Source organism: Taeniopygia guttata, chromosome 6 (assembly GCF_048771995.1).
Source record: "Taeniopygia guttata chromosome 6, bTaeGut7.mat, whole genome shotgun sequence".
Taxonomy (NCBI): domain Eukaryota; kingdom Metazoa; phylum Chordata; class Aves; order Passeriformes; family Estrildidae; genus Taeniopygia; species Taeniopygia guttata.
Window position 1 is genome coordinate 36,642,389 of NC_133031.1, and position 20,457 is coordinate 36,662,845.

The 20,457-nt window shown below is 43.4% G+C and overlaps 1 protein-coding gene across 4 annotated transcripts in view; it reads left to right on the top strand.

The window, feature by feature from the left end:
• The window catches only part of INPP5A (inositol polyphosphate-5-phosphatase A), a 177,810-nt gene that overhangs the window by 70,833 nt on the left and 86,520 nt on the right, over positions 1–20,457 (top strand). For all 4 annotated transcript variants that reach the window (XM_072931385.1, XM_072931386.1, XM_072931387.1 and 1 more), the window contains exon 5: positions 20,354–20,417. In XM_072931385.1, the coding sequence (XP_072787486.1) occupies positions 20,354–20,417 (64 nt within the window). The remainder of the gene's footprint in view (positions 1–20,353; positions 20,418–20,457) is intronic.

Consider the following 20,457-nt stretch of genomic DNA (forward strand, 5'->3'; position numbering starts at 1 on the left):
TCCTTCAAAATATAAAATGTTGATTGCTCTGTCCAGTGTTTTGCCTAAATTGCTGTGGATTTTTGTATCCCACAGTTAAAGATGAGCTCAGGTAACAATAGCTTGACTGCACTTTCCACTGGTCAGGCCTGAAATGCAAACCCACTCCTGTGGCTGTCTGTTAAAGTTTAGGGTTTTCTACTATTAAAATCTTCCTTTGAAATAATAAATGACTACATGCTGTCAAGGTAGGGTCTGGAAAGGCCAGCACGTGGAATGGGCTGAGATTTCATCTGAGTGTAGTTGAGTTTTATAGATCTATTTATGAGATCCAATACTGTAATGATGTAATTTTACTTGTCTAATAAATGTAGCTGTACAACGAAGGATAGCAAACATTTCCATTGTGACCAAAATCCTTTAAACTGCAGCCACTTTGATCTTAGAGCTCATGCTATTTAATAAATGCTGGCCATTCTTCTAACAATCACAATTATTTAAAGGGTTTTCAAAAGGGATAGAGCAAATCAAATAAAACAATTACTGTTGTATCTCATTCTGAAGTTAAGTGTATTTTTTATGTGAGTCTTGTTTAGTGTCTCCTCCCAGTTTTCATCCATTATCACAATAATTGAGTTTGTAGCTGGAATTAAATTTATCAAATTGTGTTATCCTCTTTTGAAATTGGATAGGTATCCTGGCAGTGGGAGCTAGAAGTTAATCTGCTTTGCTAAAGCCTCCAGTGGCACAGCGGCAACAGGATTGAGAAGGCTCAAACATTTTCCTGTCACCCTGGACACGATGTAATTTCTCCTCAATCCCTTGTGCAAATAATGACATTTGAATCGAGCATTAACAGGCTTAATTACTTTAAAATTGTCATTTTAATTTACACTGATATAGTATTGATCATACAAGCAGAGATTAAGCTGTTCAGTGGAGCAGATGATGGGGAATTAAACATTAAAGGGTCCTCGTGGGGCTGAGAGGCCGCCCAGAGAGTGCCAGGAGAGGAATGATATTTCTCCGTAATGAACTGGCGGCATGCAGGGACATGAATCTTTGGCCTACTGGAAAAAGGGAAATAATGGGGTTTGGGAAGCATTTGCAGGTTATTCATTCGCTGCCATGCACCAATTCTCCAGTGATTCATCCACCTCACCAACATTTATTTATCTAGCAAATTCAGGAGCTCTGACCTTTCTGCTAAGTACATTTAACATAAGACAGAGTGGAATATTTCAGGTGTAACTTTTTACAAATATTAGTTATTGTTTCTTATTTCTGACTAATATTAAACAGAGTTATTTAATCTGCCATCCATACTTGCACCCATTTGCGTGACTCATGATGAGCAGACGGACTTCATAAAGAGATCCAGGTATTGTGGGACTCGATGAGGTCCTCAAAGTCCTTGACCTCATTTAGTTACAGTTGGATTTTCTTCTTTGGCAAACCTGAATTAAAGTTAATTTAAGGCAAGCTGACAGGAGTTTACATGGCTGATTATACAACATATAATAGCAAAAATTATGACTAATCCTTGTAAAACCTCCAAACCAAAAATGTCACTACTCTGGTAGGGAGGATGTTTTAAAAGACCAGGGAGGTATATATATATATGCAGTATTTTAAGGCTAAAAATGTCATTTTAGTGATTTGGATTTGTCTAGTAATTTATTTAAATGTTGCTAGGAAACAAGTATTGCTGTTTTGATAATTTACAGTTTAAAAACTCAAAACTAAATGTAGATACTAAATTGCACAAAATCGATTTTGTGTTTTTATACATAGCAGCAAAGTTATTTTTTTCCCTGACCTGAGCTAGTAGCTACTTTTCCTTATTCCTTACATTTACTTTTATCAAGGAAAACCAGAACCAGTAGTGTAATTATACAGGACACCATGTGAGTCAGGGTACTTGCAGTCATTGCAATTCAAAATCAAGAGTCTTCTTTCTGAAAATGGACATTTTTCTTACTTAAGAGAACAATAGGGCCAGATCACCCCTGTTGAGTCCAGGCGTTAATTTTTTTAAAATTTGGTAAATATGTAAATTCCCAAGGAAACCCATTGAAGTCAATAGCATCTGTGCACTTGTTAGTGTAGCTTCTTTAGGAGGTCCTTTCTCTTGCCTGTAACCAAGGGATTGGTCCTTAAAAGTGAGGAAGGTGATGCAGTATAGGAAGTTGAATTTTCTTATGGCTTACATTTTTTTTGCTTTCACTGGAAAATGTTTTGAATAAAACTGTAATCTGTTGCTAGTCAGAAAAAGGCATGGGGTCAGGGTTCTGAAACACATAGCAGTGATTTGTGCCTGTTTTTTTAAAAAAACAACTTTCTTTTGAAAACTAAGGAAATGTGTATTTCCCTAATTTTTTATCTGAAAGGATGTTTTGATTGGGATTTAGGAAAAGATCTTTGGGTTTGGGTTTTTGTTTTTAATTACAGACTTAGGAACATACTTGGTTGATGTCAGTTCTCTGTGGGTTTGGTTGATTTTATAGGCTTAGTAGGTTTTTTCTTAAAAATGTTCAGTTTTTCTTGAATCCTGCACTGCAGGTGAAGGAGGATGTGCAGGCACAGCAGGAGCAGCCAGGCGCTTGCTCCCTGCAGGGTGCTGGCAAGAGCTCCCTGCCTGTGTCTGTCCACGTGTCCATCTGTCTGCATGTCTGTGTGTCCGTGTGTTCCTGTGTGTGCCTGTGTCTGAGTGTCCGCATGTCTGCATCCACACGTGTGTGTCTGTGTGTCCAAGTGTCCGTGTGTCCATGTCTGTGTGTCTGAACGTACCTGTGTCCGTGTGTCTGTGTCCATGTGACCTGTGTCCTCGTGGCTGAGTGTCCCTGTGTCTTCAAGTCCCTGTGTCCTCATGTCCCTGTATCCATGTATCCGAGTGTCCTCATGTCCAAGTGTCCCTGCGTCCACATGTGTCCCTGTGTCCTCATGTCCCTGTATCCATGTATCCGAGTGTCCTCATGTCCAAGTGTCCCTGCGTCCACGTCTCCAAGTGTCTGTGTGTTGGCGTGTCCTATGTCTGAGTGTCTCTGTGTCTGTGTGCCTCATGTCTGTGTGTCTGATGTCCTCGTGTCTTTGTGTCCATGTGTCCTCATGTCTGTGTGTCTCTGTGTCCATGTGTCCTCATGTCCACATGTCCATGTGTCCTGTGTCCGTGTGTCCCATGTCCGTGTGTCCTCATGTCCGCTTGTCCGTGTGTCCCATGTCCGTGTGTCCTCACGTCCGCGTGTCCGTGTGTCCCATGTCCGTGTGTCCTCACGTCCGCGTGTCCCATGTCCGTGTGTCCTCACGTCCGCGTGTCCGTGTGTCCCATGTCCGTGTGTCCTCACGTCCGCGTGTCCGTGTGTCCCATGTCCGTGTGTCCTCACGTCCGTGTGTCCGTGTGTCCCATGTCCGTGTGTCCCATGTCCGTGTGTCCCATGTCCGTGTGTCCTCACGTCCGCGTGTCCGTGTGTCCGTGTGTCCTCACGTCCGCGTGTCCGTGTGTCCCGTGTCCGTGTGTCCCATGTCCGCGTGCCCGTGTGTCCGTGCCGCTGCCGGGCTGCGTGGCCGGGGCTCGGCGGAGCCGGCGCTCCTGCGCTGGAGGGATCAGCCCACGTGCAGTTTGTGCAGGCTAATGTATCGCTGCAGACACTGGTATAGACATCCGAATACAATTAAATGGCAGGAATGCTCTATTTGTCTAAACAAGACAAAGCATGGAATGGGTTCATTTGACTTGAAACATGTAATTAGCATAACCCTTCTGGATGCTTGTTTTATCATTTGCAATATAGTAAATGATTGATTATTGTACTGTACCTTTTGAATGTCATTAACAGAATTGTTTTGTCCACTTGATTAATATGTTGCCTCAACCTCAGAATAATCAGATTAAACTAGGTTGCCTTGTTCCTTCTGACTTGGAACACTCCTATTTCCATCACCATCTTCTCACAAAGGTCCCATGTAGATTGGTGCATTTTGTTAACTCCAGTGATTTGGGATACATACAGCTGGGAATCTCTCCTGATGTATGGAATGGGTGTTGCTATAAAAAATATATTTTATAAATTAGTTAACTACTATCTTCTAAGTTCAGACAGTGGAGGGGAGTGGAATTGGGTGTTTTCACTATAGTTCCTGTAACAAATCAAGGGATCTCCAATTTTGAACGTGTGAGCCATAAGTCATTAATGGTTTGGTTTATTTTTTGTCTAATTTTCTAAACCAAACCAAATTACACAAAAGCCTGAGCCTTGTTCCTTGCAAGAGTCAGTACTACAGGTTTTCAGTTGTGTGATAAATCTCATTTGTGATCCATAAACTGTTGGCTGCATTAAATTGCTGACATCCCAGCAGCTGAACAGCTTTTGCTGCAGTGATATTATCCAATCTCAGATTCAGGAATGTTTCTTTTCATTGAACACATCTATATTAACATATTTAGGTGTGAAGGTTGTTTATCAGCTCTTAGTCCTACATCTGGAAGTGGAAATGTTTGAGGACAGGGCCAGTGCTGCCTAGCAGAGGCCAGGCTGTGGCTGAGCCGTGGCGTGGTGCTTGTGCTGGGAGAACCTGCTGGGATCTCCCGAGCTGGGCAGAGGCCAGTGGGACCAGAGCCTGACCCCAGGAGTGGCAGGTCTCTCTCTGGGTGGAAATGGCATGCACAGCCTCTGCACACACATATGTGCATTAGGAGATGAAAAAACACATGAAGATTCAAAATGCCTTGACAACAAAATGTGAATGAAGCATAAACTTATGCTTCAGGATTAAGATTTAAGTTTCTGTCTATCTGGGTCAATGTTTGAGGTTACTAAGTGTTTGAGTCATTGAACTTTAAGACTGCATTCATCACAGCTTCCTAGACTAATATAAATTTCTTCCCATTAAGTCAATAAGCGTGGTTACATCAGACAGCAGTTCTGTCTAGAAACTAAGATTAATGTCCATCATAAAAGTGACATGAAGAGACAACTTGCTTGATTTATACAGACTATTTTTATCTTCTCAGTTTTAAAATAAAATTCAAGTTATTACTTCTATTTATATAGAGGTTTTCTTTCTCACTTCCACTATTACTGATGGTGACATTGCTTTCAGATGGTGACTGCTTTGTCATCCAGGTGTGAGCCTGTAGGACAAGAAGCCCTTCTTGTGGGTGTGCTAACAGCAAAACTGACTGATACCTTGCACTCCTCAAAAGAGCCCCTTTTTTTTTTTTAGACCTTTTAATTCATCTGTTTTCTGTAAGAAAGCATATTCCAGTTTAAAAGTAGAAATTTGTTTCCATTCAGTTGTGCTCAAAGTGTAAAAGCGCAGTAATCCTGGCAGTGCAGCAGCACAGGCTGGCTCCTGAGCTCAGCTGTAATTCCAGGCTGGCTGAGCAGTGCCTTCTCTTCAGGATTCTCAGAGCTGTTGGCATCATCCTGAGCAGGAACAGATCTGCAGTTAATGCCCTTGCAAACTGTAGTAAAGTCAGGCCTCAGCTGCAGGTCTGGAGGCTTCCAGTCCGCATCACCAAAGCTCCCTTTCATCAGCTTGCATGTGATCAAGAAGCATGTTACAGAGCCGTGAGCTGTATTTGTGCTGTGGACTTCTTGTTACTGATGGATCAGCTTCACAAAGTATGTTACAATTCTCTGCTGTTCTTGAAATGCTTAAAATATCTTTTCTTTATCATTTTCTAGCTCAAAGCTAGAAAAAAACAGTGGTAATATGGTGATGGTAGCAAGACCAAAAACAGAAAAGCAAAAACCTTGAGCGTGGCAATGGTCACAGGATTAGTAAATGAAGTAATCTTAACTCACTTTTCGTATGGTCTATAGAGCCCTTTTGTTTTTATTATTTTTGGTTTTGTTTTTATTTTTGGATTTGTTTTTTAGAAGTTAGGAATGCACATTGAAATGCTGCCTTTGTAAACTGGGCCCCCACCTGAAGCTGGTAAAACCTTTAGGCAAGTTGTATTGTTTCTAGTTCAACACCTTGCCCTTGTGGCAGTTCAACAGCTGAAGTTCATCTGAGATTTCCAAAGGTGAAGCATTAATAGAAATGATTAATTACACTTCCAAGCAAAATATGGCAAACATTTCTAGCAGGTTTTTCCTACACTGTTAATGATGTTTCGCTTGTGAAAGGAGCTTCTGCAGCAGGGAGAGTGGCATCCTTCCAAGTTCCCCACCTCTAAGCTGGATTTCTGCTTCAGGATAAATCTGAGCTGGCATGCCTGGGCAGCTGGCAGATTGGGCACTTCCATCCTATTGCCCTGTTCATCTCCAGGCTCTCAGCAGGACAAGCACGTCAGGAAGAGTGAGCCAGCCATTTGCTTTCTGCTCACTGTTCATGTGATGTCTATTGACAGGGGCAGCCTCACAAAATTAGTTCCCTGCACATTACAAGTGTCCTACCTGCAGCCACAGAATCACTGGAGCTTCTTTTCCTAGCATGATACAGTTTTTTGGGGATTTCCAAAGTGAGAAGATGCCTTTGCTGGGGACCCAGCCTTTGCTTGTTCCTGCTTCTCACAGCTGGTGCTCTGGGAGTTGTCAGACCTCCCCACAGTGGAGCAAGGAGGAGGCAGTGGAAACAGGTCATAGCAAGCCTTTCATTCAGACTTTGTAGGATGTTGAAGCAAAAGAGCATCAAGGAGTCCTGTTTGCTGTATTAGAAGTGAGTCAGAGAGTGACAGTTTTTTGCTTTTGAGCAATTCGGTTTTGGTTGCCAGAATTTTCAGAGAATAATGTTCTTGTCTGCCATCAGAGCAGTGGAACCTGCCTGTCTGTAACAAACTTCAAGGGAGTGTGCTAAATGCCTTCTAATTGTAATTAGTCAAGAATGAGTTCCTTTAAAATATTACTAACTTAAACGGTTACACCACATAAACTGGGTATTTGTTCAAGTTGAGGTGCAGGCATGGCTGGTTTGGGGTGCACAAGGTGTGTCAGCTTTGCTTTGAGCTTTAAATCCGGGTTCTGCATTGCCCAGGAGTTTGCAGTGGTGGTCCCAGCAGTTCCTCTAATGCTAAAAATCATAGCCCAGGCAAAGTACTTCTGAATATACAAAATGTGTGGTATTATTGAAATTTTAAAAATCAATTAAAGCTTTTTTGTAATTGCCCACAGACATTGCATGCTCTGGTTGAATGGCAGTAGGTAATTTGTAAACTGTTTAGGTTCATTGTTGGCCATCTCTTAGAATTGATTGTCCTTTAATTAACTTATCTCAATCATGCATGTAATGTGATTCCCAATAAAAATTACATAATTTTAATTGAAATTGAAAAGTTATGAAAGGTAGAAATAGAAGTAATATATATTGTATATGTACATACTCCAACTTGCATGGACAGTCTGAAGAGACTTTAATAACAAGGCAGGTTTTCCAAGTGATTTAATTACCAATAGACTTAACTGAGTATTTAGATTAGAAGAGTATAATCTGGTTTATTTCATAAAGAAAGGCTTTACATCTTTATGTCCTTATTGATTTGCCAATACCATTTAATGAGTGTCAGCTCACAAAAGTTACATTAGTTGAAATACATCTTTGGGTTTGGTCCATGTAGCATTATTTTGGAAATGCAACCACTTGAAGAAAATGAGCATAATTTAAAGTTACTTACAATAAAATATTGCTCTGAAGTTTACATGAAGAAATGCAAAATGGCAGCATGCATTCAATTATTCTACATAATCCAGTTATTCTGTATAATTCCAGGAAAATTAATTTCTTGTCAGTGATCCTGATGTTTTCCTATGTTTGCTAAACCAAACATGCTGCACGTTTTCATTTATGCTTTTATTTTTAGTTTGCATGCATGGAATTTTTTTTTAAGATTTATCATAACTCAGTTTTCAGTATTTTTACTGAACTGAGACAGAGTAAGCTTGAATTGTTCTGCTACTGTTGCTTTGGCTTATATTGTTATTACTTTATGGAATCAGTACATTAACTGGTACAAAGGGCTTAAAATATCTAATCACATTGCTCTTCATGTCAGCGGAGTGAAGCCCGTTAGAAAATAAATACCAAGTTTGGCTCCTTGTAGGCAATAATAATAATTTTAAAAAGCATATAATCTGCATCTTTGTCTCTAGCTGAAGTGGCAGCGTACAGAGCCGGGCAGTCACTGCACTGGGTCACTTTTTTTTGCTCAGTCAGTCCAGTGACACATACAAGGTTTAACACTAAGTCTCTGTATTAACAGCATCAAAAGACAAAGAAGAGCTGGGAGAGAGACTTTCTGATTTTTACGTAAAATATTTTGTATTAAATTGGAAAAAGTTTAGAGAGATTGCAATTGCTTTTCAAATATGGGCAATTCTCATTGTATTTGTTACTCAGTTCGTAATGATGGTGATACAGGTGGGCACTGAAAGCCTGAGGTTTTGGAAGTGTTTGGTTGTGTTTGGTGGTGTTTGGTGCTGTTTCGTAGTATTAGGTGGTGTTTGGTGGTGTTTTGGTAGTGTTTGGTAGTGTTGTGGTGTTTGGTTCTGTTTGGTGGTGATTGGGGGTGTTTGGTTGTATTTGGTGGTGTTTGGTGATGTTTGGTGGTGTTTGCTATTGGTTGGTGGTGTTTTGGTTGTGTTTAGTGGTGTTTTGTAGTGTTTGGTGGTGTTTGGTTGTGTTCAGTTGTGTTTGCTGGTGTTTGGTGGTGTTTGGTGGTGTTTTCAGAGGTTTCAGACTATTGCATGTCACACAGAAGGTGAAAGTGGCGTGGCTGTGCCACCAGGGACAGGCGCTGGTAAGGCTGTGCCACCAGGGACAGGCGCTGGTAAGGCTGTATGACCAGGGACAGGCGCTGGTAAGGCTGTATCACCAGGGACAGGCGCTGGTAAGGCTGTATGACCAGGGACAGGCGCTGGTAAGGCTGTATCACCAGGGACAGGTGCTGGTAAGGCTGTATCACCAGGGACAGGTGCTGGTAAGGCTGTATCACCAGGGACAGGCGCTGGTAAGGCTGTATGACCAGGGACAGGCGCTGGTAAGGCTGTATCACCAGGGACAGGTGCTGGTAAGGCTGTATCACCAGGGACAGGCGCTGGTAAGGCTGTATGACCAGGGACAGGCGCTGGTAAGGCTGTATCACCAGGGACAGGCGCTGGTAAGGCTGTATCACCAGGGACAGGCGCTGGTAAGGCTGTATCACCAGGGACAGGCACTGGTAAGGCTGTATCACCAGGGACAGGCGCTGGCGTGGCTGTGCCACCAGGGACAGATGCTGGTAAGGCTGTATCACCAGGGACAGATGCTGGTAAGGCTGTGCCACCGCGGTGACGCAGCCAGACGCGGCTCAGGCCCAGCCCTAGAGCAGAGCCAGCCCTGTGCTCTGGCGGGCGCTCCCAGCTCCAGCCCTGTCCCCTGGCAGTGCCAGACCGGGTCACAGAATCCCACAGCAGCCTGTGCTGGACGGGACTGTCCAGTTCCAGCCCCTGCCACAGGCAGGCTGGTGCTGCTTGCCCAGAGCAAAAAAAAGGGTTCTGAAACAGCACTTTGTGCAGGGCAATGTGCTGAGGGCTTCTACTCGACCTCATGCTTGAGTAGAATAATAACCATTGTGGAATCCTAAACCACTCGCTGCTACAAACCATGTACAAAAATAGTAGAGTAGAAAAAAACAGTAACCTTGTGGTTATTTTTTGTCGCGTGGCATGAAGGCTTTGTGCTGGTTTCTGGCTTTGGCTCCTGATGGTCAGTGCTGTCACCAGCAGCATTCCTGGACAGCAAACTTGCTGCGTAGGTACTGGATTTGCAGCTGTGCCACACTTCTGGCTGTGTGGCTGCTCAGGAAGACTGTTGCAGAACTACCAGGTCAGTGTAGCTAAGCCAAAGGCACCAGAGGGGTACAGATGAAATTATTAATAATCCCAGCTTCTCCAGCAGGTTGCCGTAGCATTGTGTTTTCCTTCTTCATCTGTGCAAGAACGAGAAACGATTTCAGTGTCCTCAAGGTTGATGCCCTTGCAAAAAGCTTTTCTGTGCCTCAAATCTGTGACCCTCTTTTGAGGCTGCCTTGTTCTTCTGCAGTTCATCTTTGTTATGTTAATTTAAAAATTTAACAGGTTTATTAATCCTGCAGAATTTATTACAGTCAAACATGAGATATTATTAAGTTGCTATTGTACAGAGCATTTACCTTTGCTGTTGGAATGACTTGTCCTCTGCATTGGCAGACACAGAAACATTCATTTTGTTTCCTAATTAGGAGAGCTGCAATCAGGAACCATGACAGGGTTCAGCTCCTCAGTGTACAGCATGCCAGGTTCCATAGTGCAGGCTTTATAAAATTCTCTTTAATTCAAGAACAGAATATCATTAACTTTGTAAGTGGATGAATACAATGGACAAGCAATTTAATTAACTTCTAACATTGGATGTTGGACAGGAGACAAAATGAAATTATGCACATATTTCTTATGCAGGCAGTCAACCTTGAAAGGGGCTTGATTGTGATGGGTCAGACAAGGGGACAGCTTTGTCCAATTATTTGATGTTTAGTCCTAGAATATGAAATTTGAAATTTGGTACTTTGTAAATCAATCATCTCTTATTTTGAAGCAGCTACAAAGGTTCTCTGAGATACAAAACAACCACCAGTGACTGTGACACGCTAAATACAACCTTTTACCACATGGTACTATCCTATTTGTAGATGACCTGTATAATGCTAAATGAAATGGGCATTAATGCCTCCTCATCAAATTGAATTTGTCATCTTGAGTGTATTATGGAAGAACATAGCAATGAAATACCATATTGATTTAAAGTTTTCAAAATTAAAATTATTTAGCATCGAGTCAGTGTAGTAGGAGTCACACAGCTTACCAGCTTTCCCCAAGATAATGTGCCTTTTTTTTTTACCAGAAGAAAACTGTGGTGAAGTGTTGAACATGTGTCAGTCTTCCCATCTGCTTAGACTGCACGCAGGTTGGGTCCAGCTGCAGGAGCACTGCTGAGGGCACACCCTGTGCCATGTGGCAGTGGGGACAGCTGGCACTGGCAGCAGCGTCCCCTGCACAGCAGGCTGGGCTTTCACGGAGGCTGCTTGTCCTGCCGGCTGGCCCTGGCTGCAAAAAATGAATGTGAAACAGCAGGTACAATACAGATAAAAAATAATATCCTGCACTCGCACATTACCTTCTGCACCCGGAGTTCAAGCTCTGCTTCTCGAAATTCAAGAAGTGTTGCCACTTATCCACATGATAAATCTGGATCTTTGGGTAATTTTTTGAGCTTGTCGAGAATTTTTAACTTCCTGGGGAATAGATTTGGTTCTCCATAAGATTCAACACTGAAATTTACCTGGGTATCTTTTGAGGAGAACTTATGTTTATCCTCTGCTGTGCTCACAGTTAGAAATTAGCCTTTCCTTCTGTCCCTTCCCATCCTGAGGAGCTGGTGAATATTCTGAGCACAGCAGAGGGTTTGGCAGTGGCTTTGGCATCCTCGGCAGAGGTTTTGGCTCTCTGGGCACGTTCAGCCCTTGCCATCAGCCCTTGGGCTGGCCGCATGCAGAGCACAGCCCTGGGCTGCAGCTCTGATCCTGCATTCCTGCAGCCTCCCTTCTGCACTGGGGCACAGCCAAGCTGGAAGCCTCTTATCCTGATTGGGGCCTCCAGAGTGCTTGAGTAATAGAAATATTAAATAACAGCGTGATTAATGACTTCGTGAAGGCTCTACTTTGCCTTCAGGAATATTGATAAGTGGCGCTTTTTATAAGTGCTCAGCACACATACACTTCCTTTAGCTTGGGTTGGTTCCTTGATCTGGCACTAATCTCGGTTTTCAGAAAAGAACCTCTGTCTGATTTTTTTTTCATTTAATTGATTTGTAATTAAAATATGCAATCTTTTTGTGAAATATATCAGTATCAAAAGTGGCATTAAATATTCTTTGTCTGTGCATTAGGTTGCATATAGGTTATTCATTAACTCACTGGATATGTTTATATAAATCTCATAGGCTTTGTTTGTTCATTTTTCTCTTCTTAAATTAACTGGTCCCAAATAATGTTTTTAAACTGAATATGACTTTTCATTTGCTGTAACAAAATTACTAAGAGAAGGTAATACAGGTGGATTATATTAGCAGAAAATCCCCAATTTTTCTGTTAGTCTTCAGAATAGGAAAATTAAAACTCCCGGGGATAGGTTTTTATTCCAGAAAATGTACCATGGTGGTTACTGTTAGCAGAGACCTCTCTGAGGTATCTGTAATGACCAGGACTTCAAGCAAGTTCTTTTTTATGTTGATCTCTTGATTAAGCATTTAAATGACTTGGGATTTAGATATCTTAGAATTTTTAGAATAGTTACTCTAGTCTGTGGTGTAGACAAGTCTCAACCTTGCATTAAACCTAAACAGATAAACCCATCTGAATATACCAAAATCTTGTGAAAGAGACTAGAAATAAACAGTACAAGGTATAAAGCTATGTATGGACACTTACTGATCAGTTCTTTCCTCAATTACATTTAGTTTGACTATAATAAAAGCAAAACAAAAAAAAATTAGAGTATTTTAAAAATTTTTGTATTTTTTAGTGGTAAATTTGTAGTGATTATCCTTCTTGATAGTTGCACTGTTATTGGCCTCACACTTGGAAGGGCTGCTCTGAAGAAAAGAAGGAAGAGTGAGGAAGCAGTGCTAGATGTTGCAGGTACGTCTGCTGGTGCTCAAGGACTGCACAGCAAAGGTTGCAGCATTCAGATGAGTCAAGGATGTCTGGAAACCACAGTGAGTGTTCTGAGAGCTCACTGGAGCTGGGAGCATGGGCACTGAGAGCTGATTCACCTGGCACGGAGCAGGCCGAGGTGGAACTTCCCAGCCTCGTGTACAGCTGGAAGAGTTGGTCTGAAAATCCATGTAATAAATGCATTACAAAGAAAGTAGAGTTTTTTAAGGCAGAAGAACTTCTAAAGACAAAACCGGTATGTGGAAATTATTTTCGAAATGCAGAAGGATATTTGGAGTCAAGAAATTACAATTACAGTCAAGAAATTCCCAGGATTTAGAGACTCCTAGAGCTGGGCACCCTTTTTCATCCCTACCAGCTGCATGTGCTGCTTCCAGAAGTATTTAATACTCCAACAAAATTGTCTTAACTGGGAAATGGGCACTGGAGACTGCATGTGGCTTCTTCACAACATGGGTATTACAAATAAAATACATGTATTATTTATTTATGGGCATTGTATGTTTAGATTATGACGCCTAATAATGGCTTAGACTTTATGGACTAAAAGAATCTGCAGTGCCAGTCCTGTCACTGGTTTTAGTCCTTCTGAGTGGACAGTTCCATTTGGTTCAATGGAAATATCACATGTAATTGAGCAGGTGTTTTGAATACAGGTCAAGGTCTGTTTCGAGAGAGTTTTTGAAGTTTGTCAGTGAGTATTTGGAGCCCACCCACTCTGACACTTTATTAAAGGTGCAATTCTTCAAATGCTGTTGAAATGCAGCTGATAGCTGTGTTTGCAGTGCAGAGCTGCAGGAGCGGGGTGTAATTGTTTGGAATGGTCGGATTGGGCTCCGTTTGTCTGCGCTTCAGGTGGAGCAGGGCTGTGCAGGCAGTCTCAATGGCACTTTAATTGTATGTGCTTTAGCTGATAACTCTAATTCAGGAAATGATAAATTGCTGGACACCTAATTTGTTTGCAAATAGGAAGTGATAGAGTATTTTATAATGACTTGATCAGTGTACCCAGCCTGGTTTTTTAACCTTGAATGGGTATTAGATGGTTGGTGTTAATTTGGCTGTAGTGGATTGAGTGTGCACAGAACCACAGGCAAAAACTGCGCCATCCCTTGTGTGTACTTCGTCATTCACTGTTCAGGTGTGCTGCATCCTGCCTGTGCTGCAGCCTGCCCTTCCTTTGTTTTTGGGAGAGTGGCAGCTGTATCAAAACCGACATTTTACAGCAAACTAAGGCCAGGTGTTTTCACAGAGTGTTTCCAAACTGGCAGAAAAGTCCAAGATACCGTGGCTTGTTTCCGAGCAGATTTTCGGAGCCGTTTTGCTGTGGCTGTACCCACGTCAGGGTACCTGCAGACCAGGTGCCCCATCAGCTGAGGCCGTGCTCAGGTGCCCCCGGTCCCTGGGAAGCAGGGTCTGGCCTGGGGCAGGAGAGCACCCACAGCCAGCAGCCTGGCTGGGGTGGTGGCAAGCAGCCGCTGGGCAGGGGCAGCCGCTGGGCAGGGGCAGCCGCTGGGCAGGGGCAGCCGCCGGTCCGGCCCGGGCCCCGCGCTCCCCGGTTCCAGGTTCTTCTGTCTGAAGTCCCTGAAACGCCGCTGTGACGCGAGTGAGCCAGACTGGGAGTCTCCGGGGCAGCTCCAGTGTGACATTGCTGTCAGCCTGTCGGGTGGCAGCCGCCACCAGTGCTGGGCTGGCCCTGGGTGAGAGGTGGCCACTCACAGACTCCATCTCGCTAACGGGAAACTAATGCCTGCTCTTGATGTTCGGGTTTATAAACATGCGAAATACTTTTTTAATTGTTGGTGGCAAAGCAGGCGCACAATCGATAGAGTCAGGCGTGCCAAACCCACTGTTGACATTCAGCAGAGCCAAAAAGCCTGGTAGGAGATAAGGGCTTCCTGTCAGCAGTGCTCGTGCTAATTCATATTCAGACATTGTCATGTTCCATGATAAATGAATTCCTTGAACTATATTGATATAGGAGGTTAAACATTGAAAAAGTTGGGCTGAACTTTGACTTTAAATATTCATTAAAGCTAATTATGGATTTTATGACTACATGAATTACAGTTTCTGTGTCATCATTGGCAATTTATTTTAAATATATTTAAAGCAATCTTTATATATTAACTGTCACATTTAGTGAGGTAATGCAGTAAATGTTTACTCTGTACAGTAATTAAACTTTTATTCATCTATTTCCTAAATATCCACAGTTGTAATGGTGGACTTTTAAAAGAAATTATGCCAATTAACTGTTTTTAAAACCCTATAGTTATTAAAATCTTCAAAATTTTGTGGCAAAATTCCTGTATAATTAAAGGACTAGTGCTTTTAATAATGCAGAACCATCGGAACCAATTGTTTCTCTTGCCATCAGCACTCGTTCTCCCAGATGAGTCTTTCTGTATGGATTAATGAAAGAAATCTCTAAAACCATAATGAGTATCATTGTGGAACCTAATTAAATGCACTGAATGTTCAACTTCAGTGTGCTAACAGGGAGAAGATTCCTGTTTTTTTTCTCCATAATACTTTTCTGGGGAGATGTGAAGCTCTTCTAATGAATGTGCTCACCGTAGGTGCAGTTGCTCTCTGTGTCTCCAGCTGCAGTACAGGTGTGCACACAGGCCTGGTAGGACTGATCAGGTACTTCTGTCAGTCCGGAAAAAGCATTTTGTTAACAGCAGCATTGCCTGAGATAAAATGCCTGGCCTTTCCCTGCGTCCTGAGCCTTTCATAAGGGCCATTCTGACAAAGGTCAGGATGTGTTTGTCTGTGTACTCTGCAGTTAGTGACCGTGATATTGAAAGAGGTCCTGGGACTTTGCAAAGGAGACTCCCTGCTGTGCCTACAGGACCTTGGGTGCTTGTCTGACTGATTTAGGGCTGTTAAAGCCAAGCTGTTGGTTACAGTGAACAGGGGGACAGAAGAAGAATCAGTTTTACTCTCTTGTGGGTTTCTTAAGAACTTGGCCAAGCTACAAGTGAGTATTCATGACTGTGCCACCTGACTTTCTGTTTTGGCACTGAGCTACTGGCAGTGAATGTGTGGTATTTCCTCGTGGCCAGGGGTATTGCTCTCAGGTGTCCATGTACTTCTGGGCATAACTGGGCACCTCAGACTCTGATGAAGTCCTTTCTGTCTTGTCAGCTCCTGACTTTATTAGTAAGGTACAAATCAAGAATTCACAGAATCATCATTTGGGTTGGGAGGTGATCCCAAATCCCACCCAGTGCCACCCCTGCCATGGCAGGGACACCTCCCACTGTCCCAGCTGCTCCAGCCCCAGTGTCCAGCCTGGCCTTGGGCACTGCCAGGGATCCAGGGGCTGCCCACCCTCCCAGTTCACCTGGCTAATCAGTCCTGGGAATAACCTGTGCTGTCCATGTATCCCCAGGCCAACAGGTTGGGCTGGTCGAGAAGCTTCTGGTGGTACTGAGGACAATGACCTTGGTACAGTTACAGACCCAGGGACTGCCAGGTTGGCCTGATGATCTGGGGACTTTCTGATCCGAGCCTAACTGTGAGCCATCCACTCATTGCTCTGCCCTAAGGCTGCTGAAATAGCATTCAGAGCTGGTCTGTGTTCGCAGGCTGCTTGGAGGATCAAGCAGAGAAGCCTGTGGCTGCTGTCTGCACTTCATTCCAGTGAGACATGTGGAGAGCAGAGTGTGTGCCATTCCCTGGGCAAGCCCTGGGGCAGCAGTGCTCCGTTCAGGTGACAGGTGCTGGGCTGTGCCTGAGCCCTGAGCTCAGAGCTCAGAACTCGGGCTGCTCTGGGATCAGAGCCTGAGCTCAGAGCTCAGAACTCAGAACTCAGACCTCGGGCGGCTCTGGGATCAGAGCCTGATCCCTGAGCTCAGAACTCGGGCTGATCTGGGATCAGAGCCTGAGCTCAGAGCTCAGAACTCAGAACTCAGACCTCGGACGGCTCTGGGATCAGAGCCTGATCCCTGAGCTCAGAACTCGGGCTGATCTGGGATCAGAGCCTGAGCTCAGAACTCAGAGCTCAGAACTTGGGCTGCTCTGGGACCAGAGCCTGATCCCTGAGCTCAGAACTCGGGCTGCTCTGGGATCAGAGCTCAGAGCTCAGAACTCGGGCTGCTCTGGGACCAGAGCCTGAGCTCAGAACTCAGAGCTCAGAGCTCAGAACTCGGGCTGCTCTGGGACCAGAGCCTGAGCTCAGAACTCAGAACTCAGAACTCAGGCTGCTCTGGGACCAGAGCCTGCCAGCTGCTCTGCTCAGGGCTGCTGCAGCACTGCCTGCAGGGGCACAGCTACAGAAGGTGCTTCTTCCCTGACATGTGGGGACATCTGCCTCAGCGGCCCTTGGAGCTATGGTCCTCTCCAGAGTCACGGTTTCTGGAATTATGGTTTCTGCTCCAGAGGCTGTTGTGGAGACGGCTGCAGTGCTCCTGGGTCTGCTGGTCTGTGTGGTGCAGCCACTGGTGTCCCTGTGACTGAGAAGGGAGGGACAGTGCACAGCATGACTGCTGAGCTGCCATTTCAGTACAGGCACCTATTTACAGGTGGTGTAGAATTTCTGCTAGCAGCAGAAGTCATCCATCTCAGCAACCTTTCAAATGGAATAAATAATAGCTTTCTTTCTTTATGTTTGAGATATTTAAAAGTTAAGATGTTTGGGTGGTTTATAATCTGTAATGTGTTCCTGTGTCGTATCACTTAGATATTGTATGTGCTGCTGCTGCTATATGCACCAGTTCTGCTTTTTCCAAACGATACTGAAATTATAAATAAGAAAATAAGGTAAAGCTCTTCAACTTTAAATTAATCTCATTTAACTTTATTGCTAACTGACATTTTATGAGAAATAAATTGAATTAACATAATTGCCTCAACAAAAGGGCCTAGGCAGCAGGCCTTGGAAGGTTTTTTAAATATATTTCATTGCATTGGGGCACATAATTATAAGTGCACTCCATCATTTTTGCAAGTTTACATTTATGTACCTAAGCCTGATTAAGTCTATAATAATGCGGAAGATAGTGATAGCTGTAATTCCATTCCATTATAGTTTTGATTACTTTTAATGTGGTGTTTGGAATTGCACAGTCCAAGCCAGTCTGAATGTTAGTGGTATCAGCTCCTGAAACTTGACAGAGTTACTTCATCACAGTCCCAGATTCCTTGTGCACGAGTAGTTGATGCTCAGTGCCACAAATGTAGACTGTCAAACTGAACTTCGGTTGCATAAGTCTTAAAAATTAGTTTTTAAAAATGAGATTAAACCTTTACAAAGACAAGCAATGAACAAATTGTGACACTCAGAAATGAAGTTGTAGCTTAAGCATGAGTGGCAGTACCGTTTTTAATAGAGTTATGACGCCCTAACTGAAACAGGGTTAAGAGCATCTGGTTTTTTCTTGGTTTACTTGTTGTTACATAGAGAAGTTTTGGAGTTCACAATTCTGTCACCTAGATTTAAATGGTCACCTGTTTTTAGTGTTATTCGTACCTGAATTGGATAGGTCACTATTTGCAATTACTTTATTTTACTTAGTCATAAATGTCCATCTCAGCTGAGGCATGGGGAATTCCAGTGGAAATGAAGGGAAATTTTACCAAGAGGGTGGTCAGACACAGGAGCAGTAGCTCAGAAGGGAAGGCAGGAACTCTGCACCTCAGGAGAGTTCTGAGGCTCCTGGACAGTGCCCTGGGCAGCCACACTGACAGGGCTTGGACTGGAGACCGCAGAGGTGCCTTCACAGCATCATTCTGCTGTCCTGCATTGTGTAGAAAAAGGCAAAGCTCTCTTAAAAACATCACTTCGATGTTACAGGATTGACACGTGTTACTGACATAGCCTAGGCTTTCCCATTCCAGGATCCCTTTTCCATTTGCTTTTAAATTTTTCTGACAGTATGCATTTGGGATGATACTTTCCAGATGCTTGCCGAGGCTCCTTTCTTTTTCTTCTCAAGGCCATGTAAGAAAAAAAGCTTTATCCTTATACTGAGTTCTTAAAGAGTATTATTATATAGCAAATGTTACCTTTATATATGTCAGATTTTGCCCTACGCTTTGAAGAAAGAGATGGGCCAGATGGGAATATCAGGTGGCAGAGGTTTTGTCTTATACCAGGATTTATTTTCTCCTGTCAATGTGTCCCTGTTGCAGCACACTTCACCTTGAGTCCTTCACAGGGATGTCCCCTGCAGTTCCTTGTTTGCCTCCTCTGTTACAAGAAAGGAGCCCAAAGGCCTGAAGGAATCTGTCTGGGTGGCAGGGATGTGTACTCATCAATCAAACATGTGGCACTGCTTTCTGTTGGGTGAACTCATATCTCAAAGAGATGGGCAGGTCCTCGTGTTTGTGCTTTTGACAAATCAGCAAATGTCTAATCTCTGGATGTGCAGCATCTCATAAATAATGCAAAGTCACTGAACCAAGCCCTGCTGTGCTGGGAGGGGCTTTGTTGTTGGCGAGGAAAAGATGCAATGAAACTAAATCATCCCTTTTGGTTTAAACTGTTGCTTCTTTTATTCTTCTTAGTAAGAGTTTATCCAGTAACAGGCTGGGGGTTTTTTAAGTTTCTTTTGAGTGCATCAGATATATCTACAGGCTCATCAAGTTGTCCTTTTAATTTTTTGTTGTTTTGTCTTTTTTAAATATTCCAGCATAAAATCTATTTGCTGTGGGTTTTTTTTCCTTTCTCACTTGATTTTCATGTGTTCTCTTCTAATATGTAATTTTCCTCTCATTAACTGGGGAAAAGCAGTAAAGGACATGTCTGTGGAGGAAGCACAGCCAGCAGCAAAGTCATGGTCCCTGTGTGTGTCACCGTGGCAAAGCTCCCGTGGCACCGAGGAGCCCCACGGGCGGGCAGCCCTGGAGGGGCATGGCAGAGGGGCAGCTGCAGAGGAGCCTGCTGCAGGGGGCAGCTGCAGAGGAGCCTGCTGCAGGGGGCAGCTGCAGAGGAGCCTGCTGCAGGAGGCAGCTGCAGAGGAGCCTGCTGCAGGGGGCAGCTGCAGAGGAGCCTGCTGCAGGGGGCAGCTGCAGAGGAGCCTGCTGCAGGGGGCAGCTGCAGAGGAGCCTGCTGCAGCAAGGCAGAAGGGGCTGCCCCTGTTGAGGAACTATTTCAGTTTCAGGGCAGGGAAAAACCAAATCAGGCTGTGTTGGGAGGTTGTGGAGCCTCTTCTGCAGAGGCTTTGGGTGTAAGTTAGAAAACTTCAAAATCGCCCTTGTTTCCTGTACCACATGCTCTGAAAGCTTTGGTTTTGCTTTGGAGGTGAAGAAGAAATGGTCAGGTTTTTATAACAGAATGGAGGGTCTGTTTATGGGGCTCAGGCATCTGTCTGTGTCACCTATCACATCCATCCATTTGGTGCTTCAGTGTACACCTGGCAGTGCCCTTATCACGGTCAGTCAGCTATTAGAGGTCATCTTTATAATGACTGATGAAATCTCAGAAAAGCAGCAAAATAAATAAAAAAATTTATAGATCTTATAAAATTTAAACATCAGTTTATTTATTGGTATTTAATTTCTTGAGTTTGGTGGTTGTTTTTTTTTTTGTAATAGGAAAGCCTGATGCTCTTTCAGGTTTTGTTAGCCAAAGTACATCTTTTTATATATAATCTAATATAACATAATATAACACAACATAACATAACATAACATATATATTTAATTCCATGTTTTATTGGATTTTTTTTACAGGCTCTAGGAAGTTTTTACTTTCTTCATGAATCTTTGAAAAACATCTACCAGTTTGATTTTAAAGGTAAGCAAAGGAATTTAATGTTTTTAATGCTTAGTTGGCT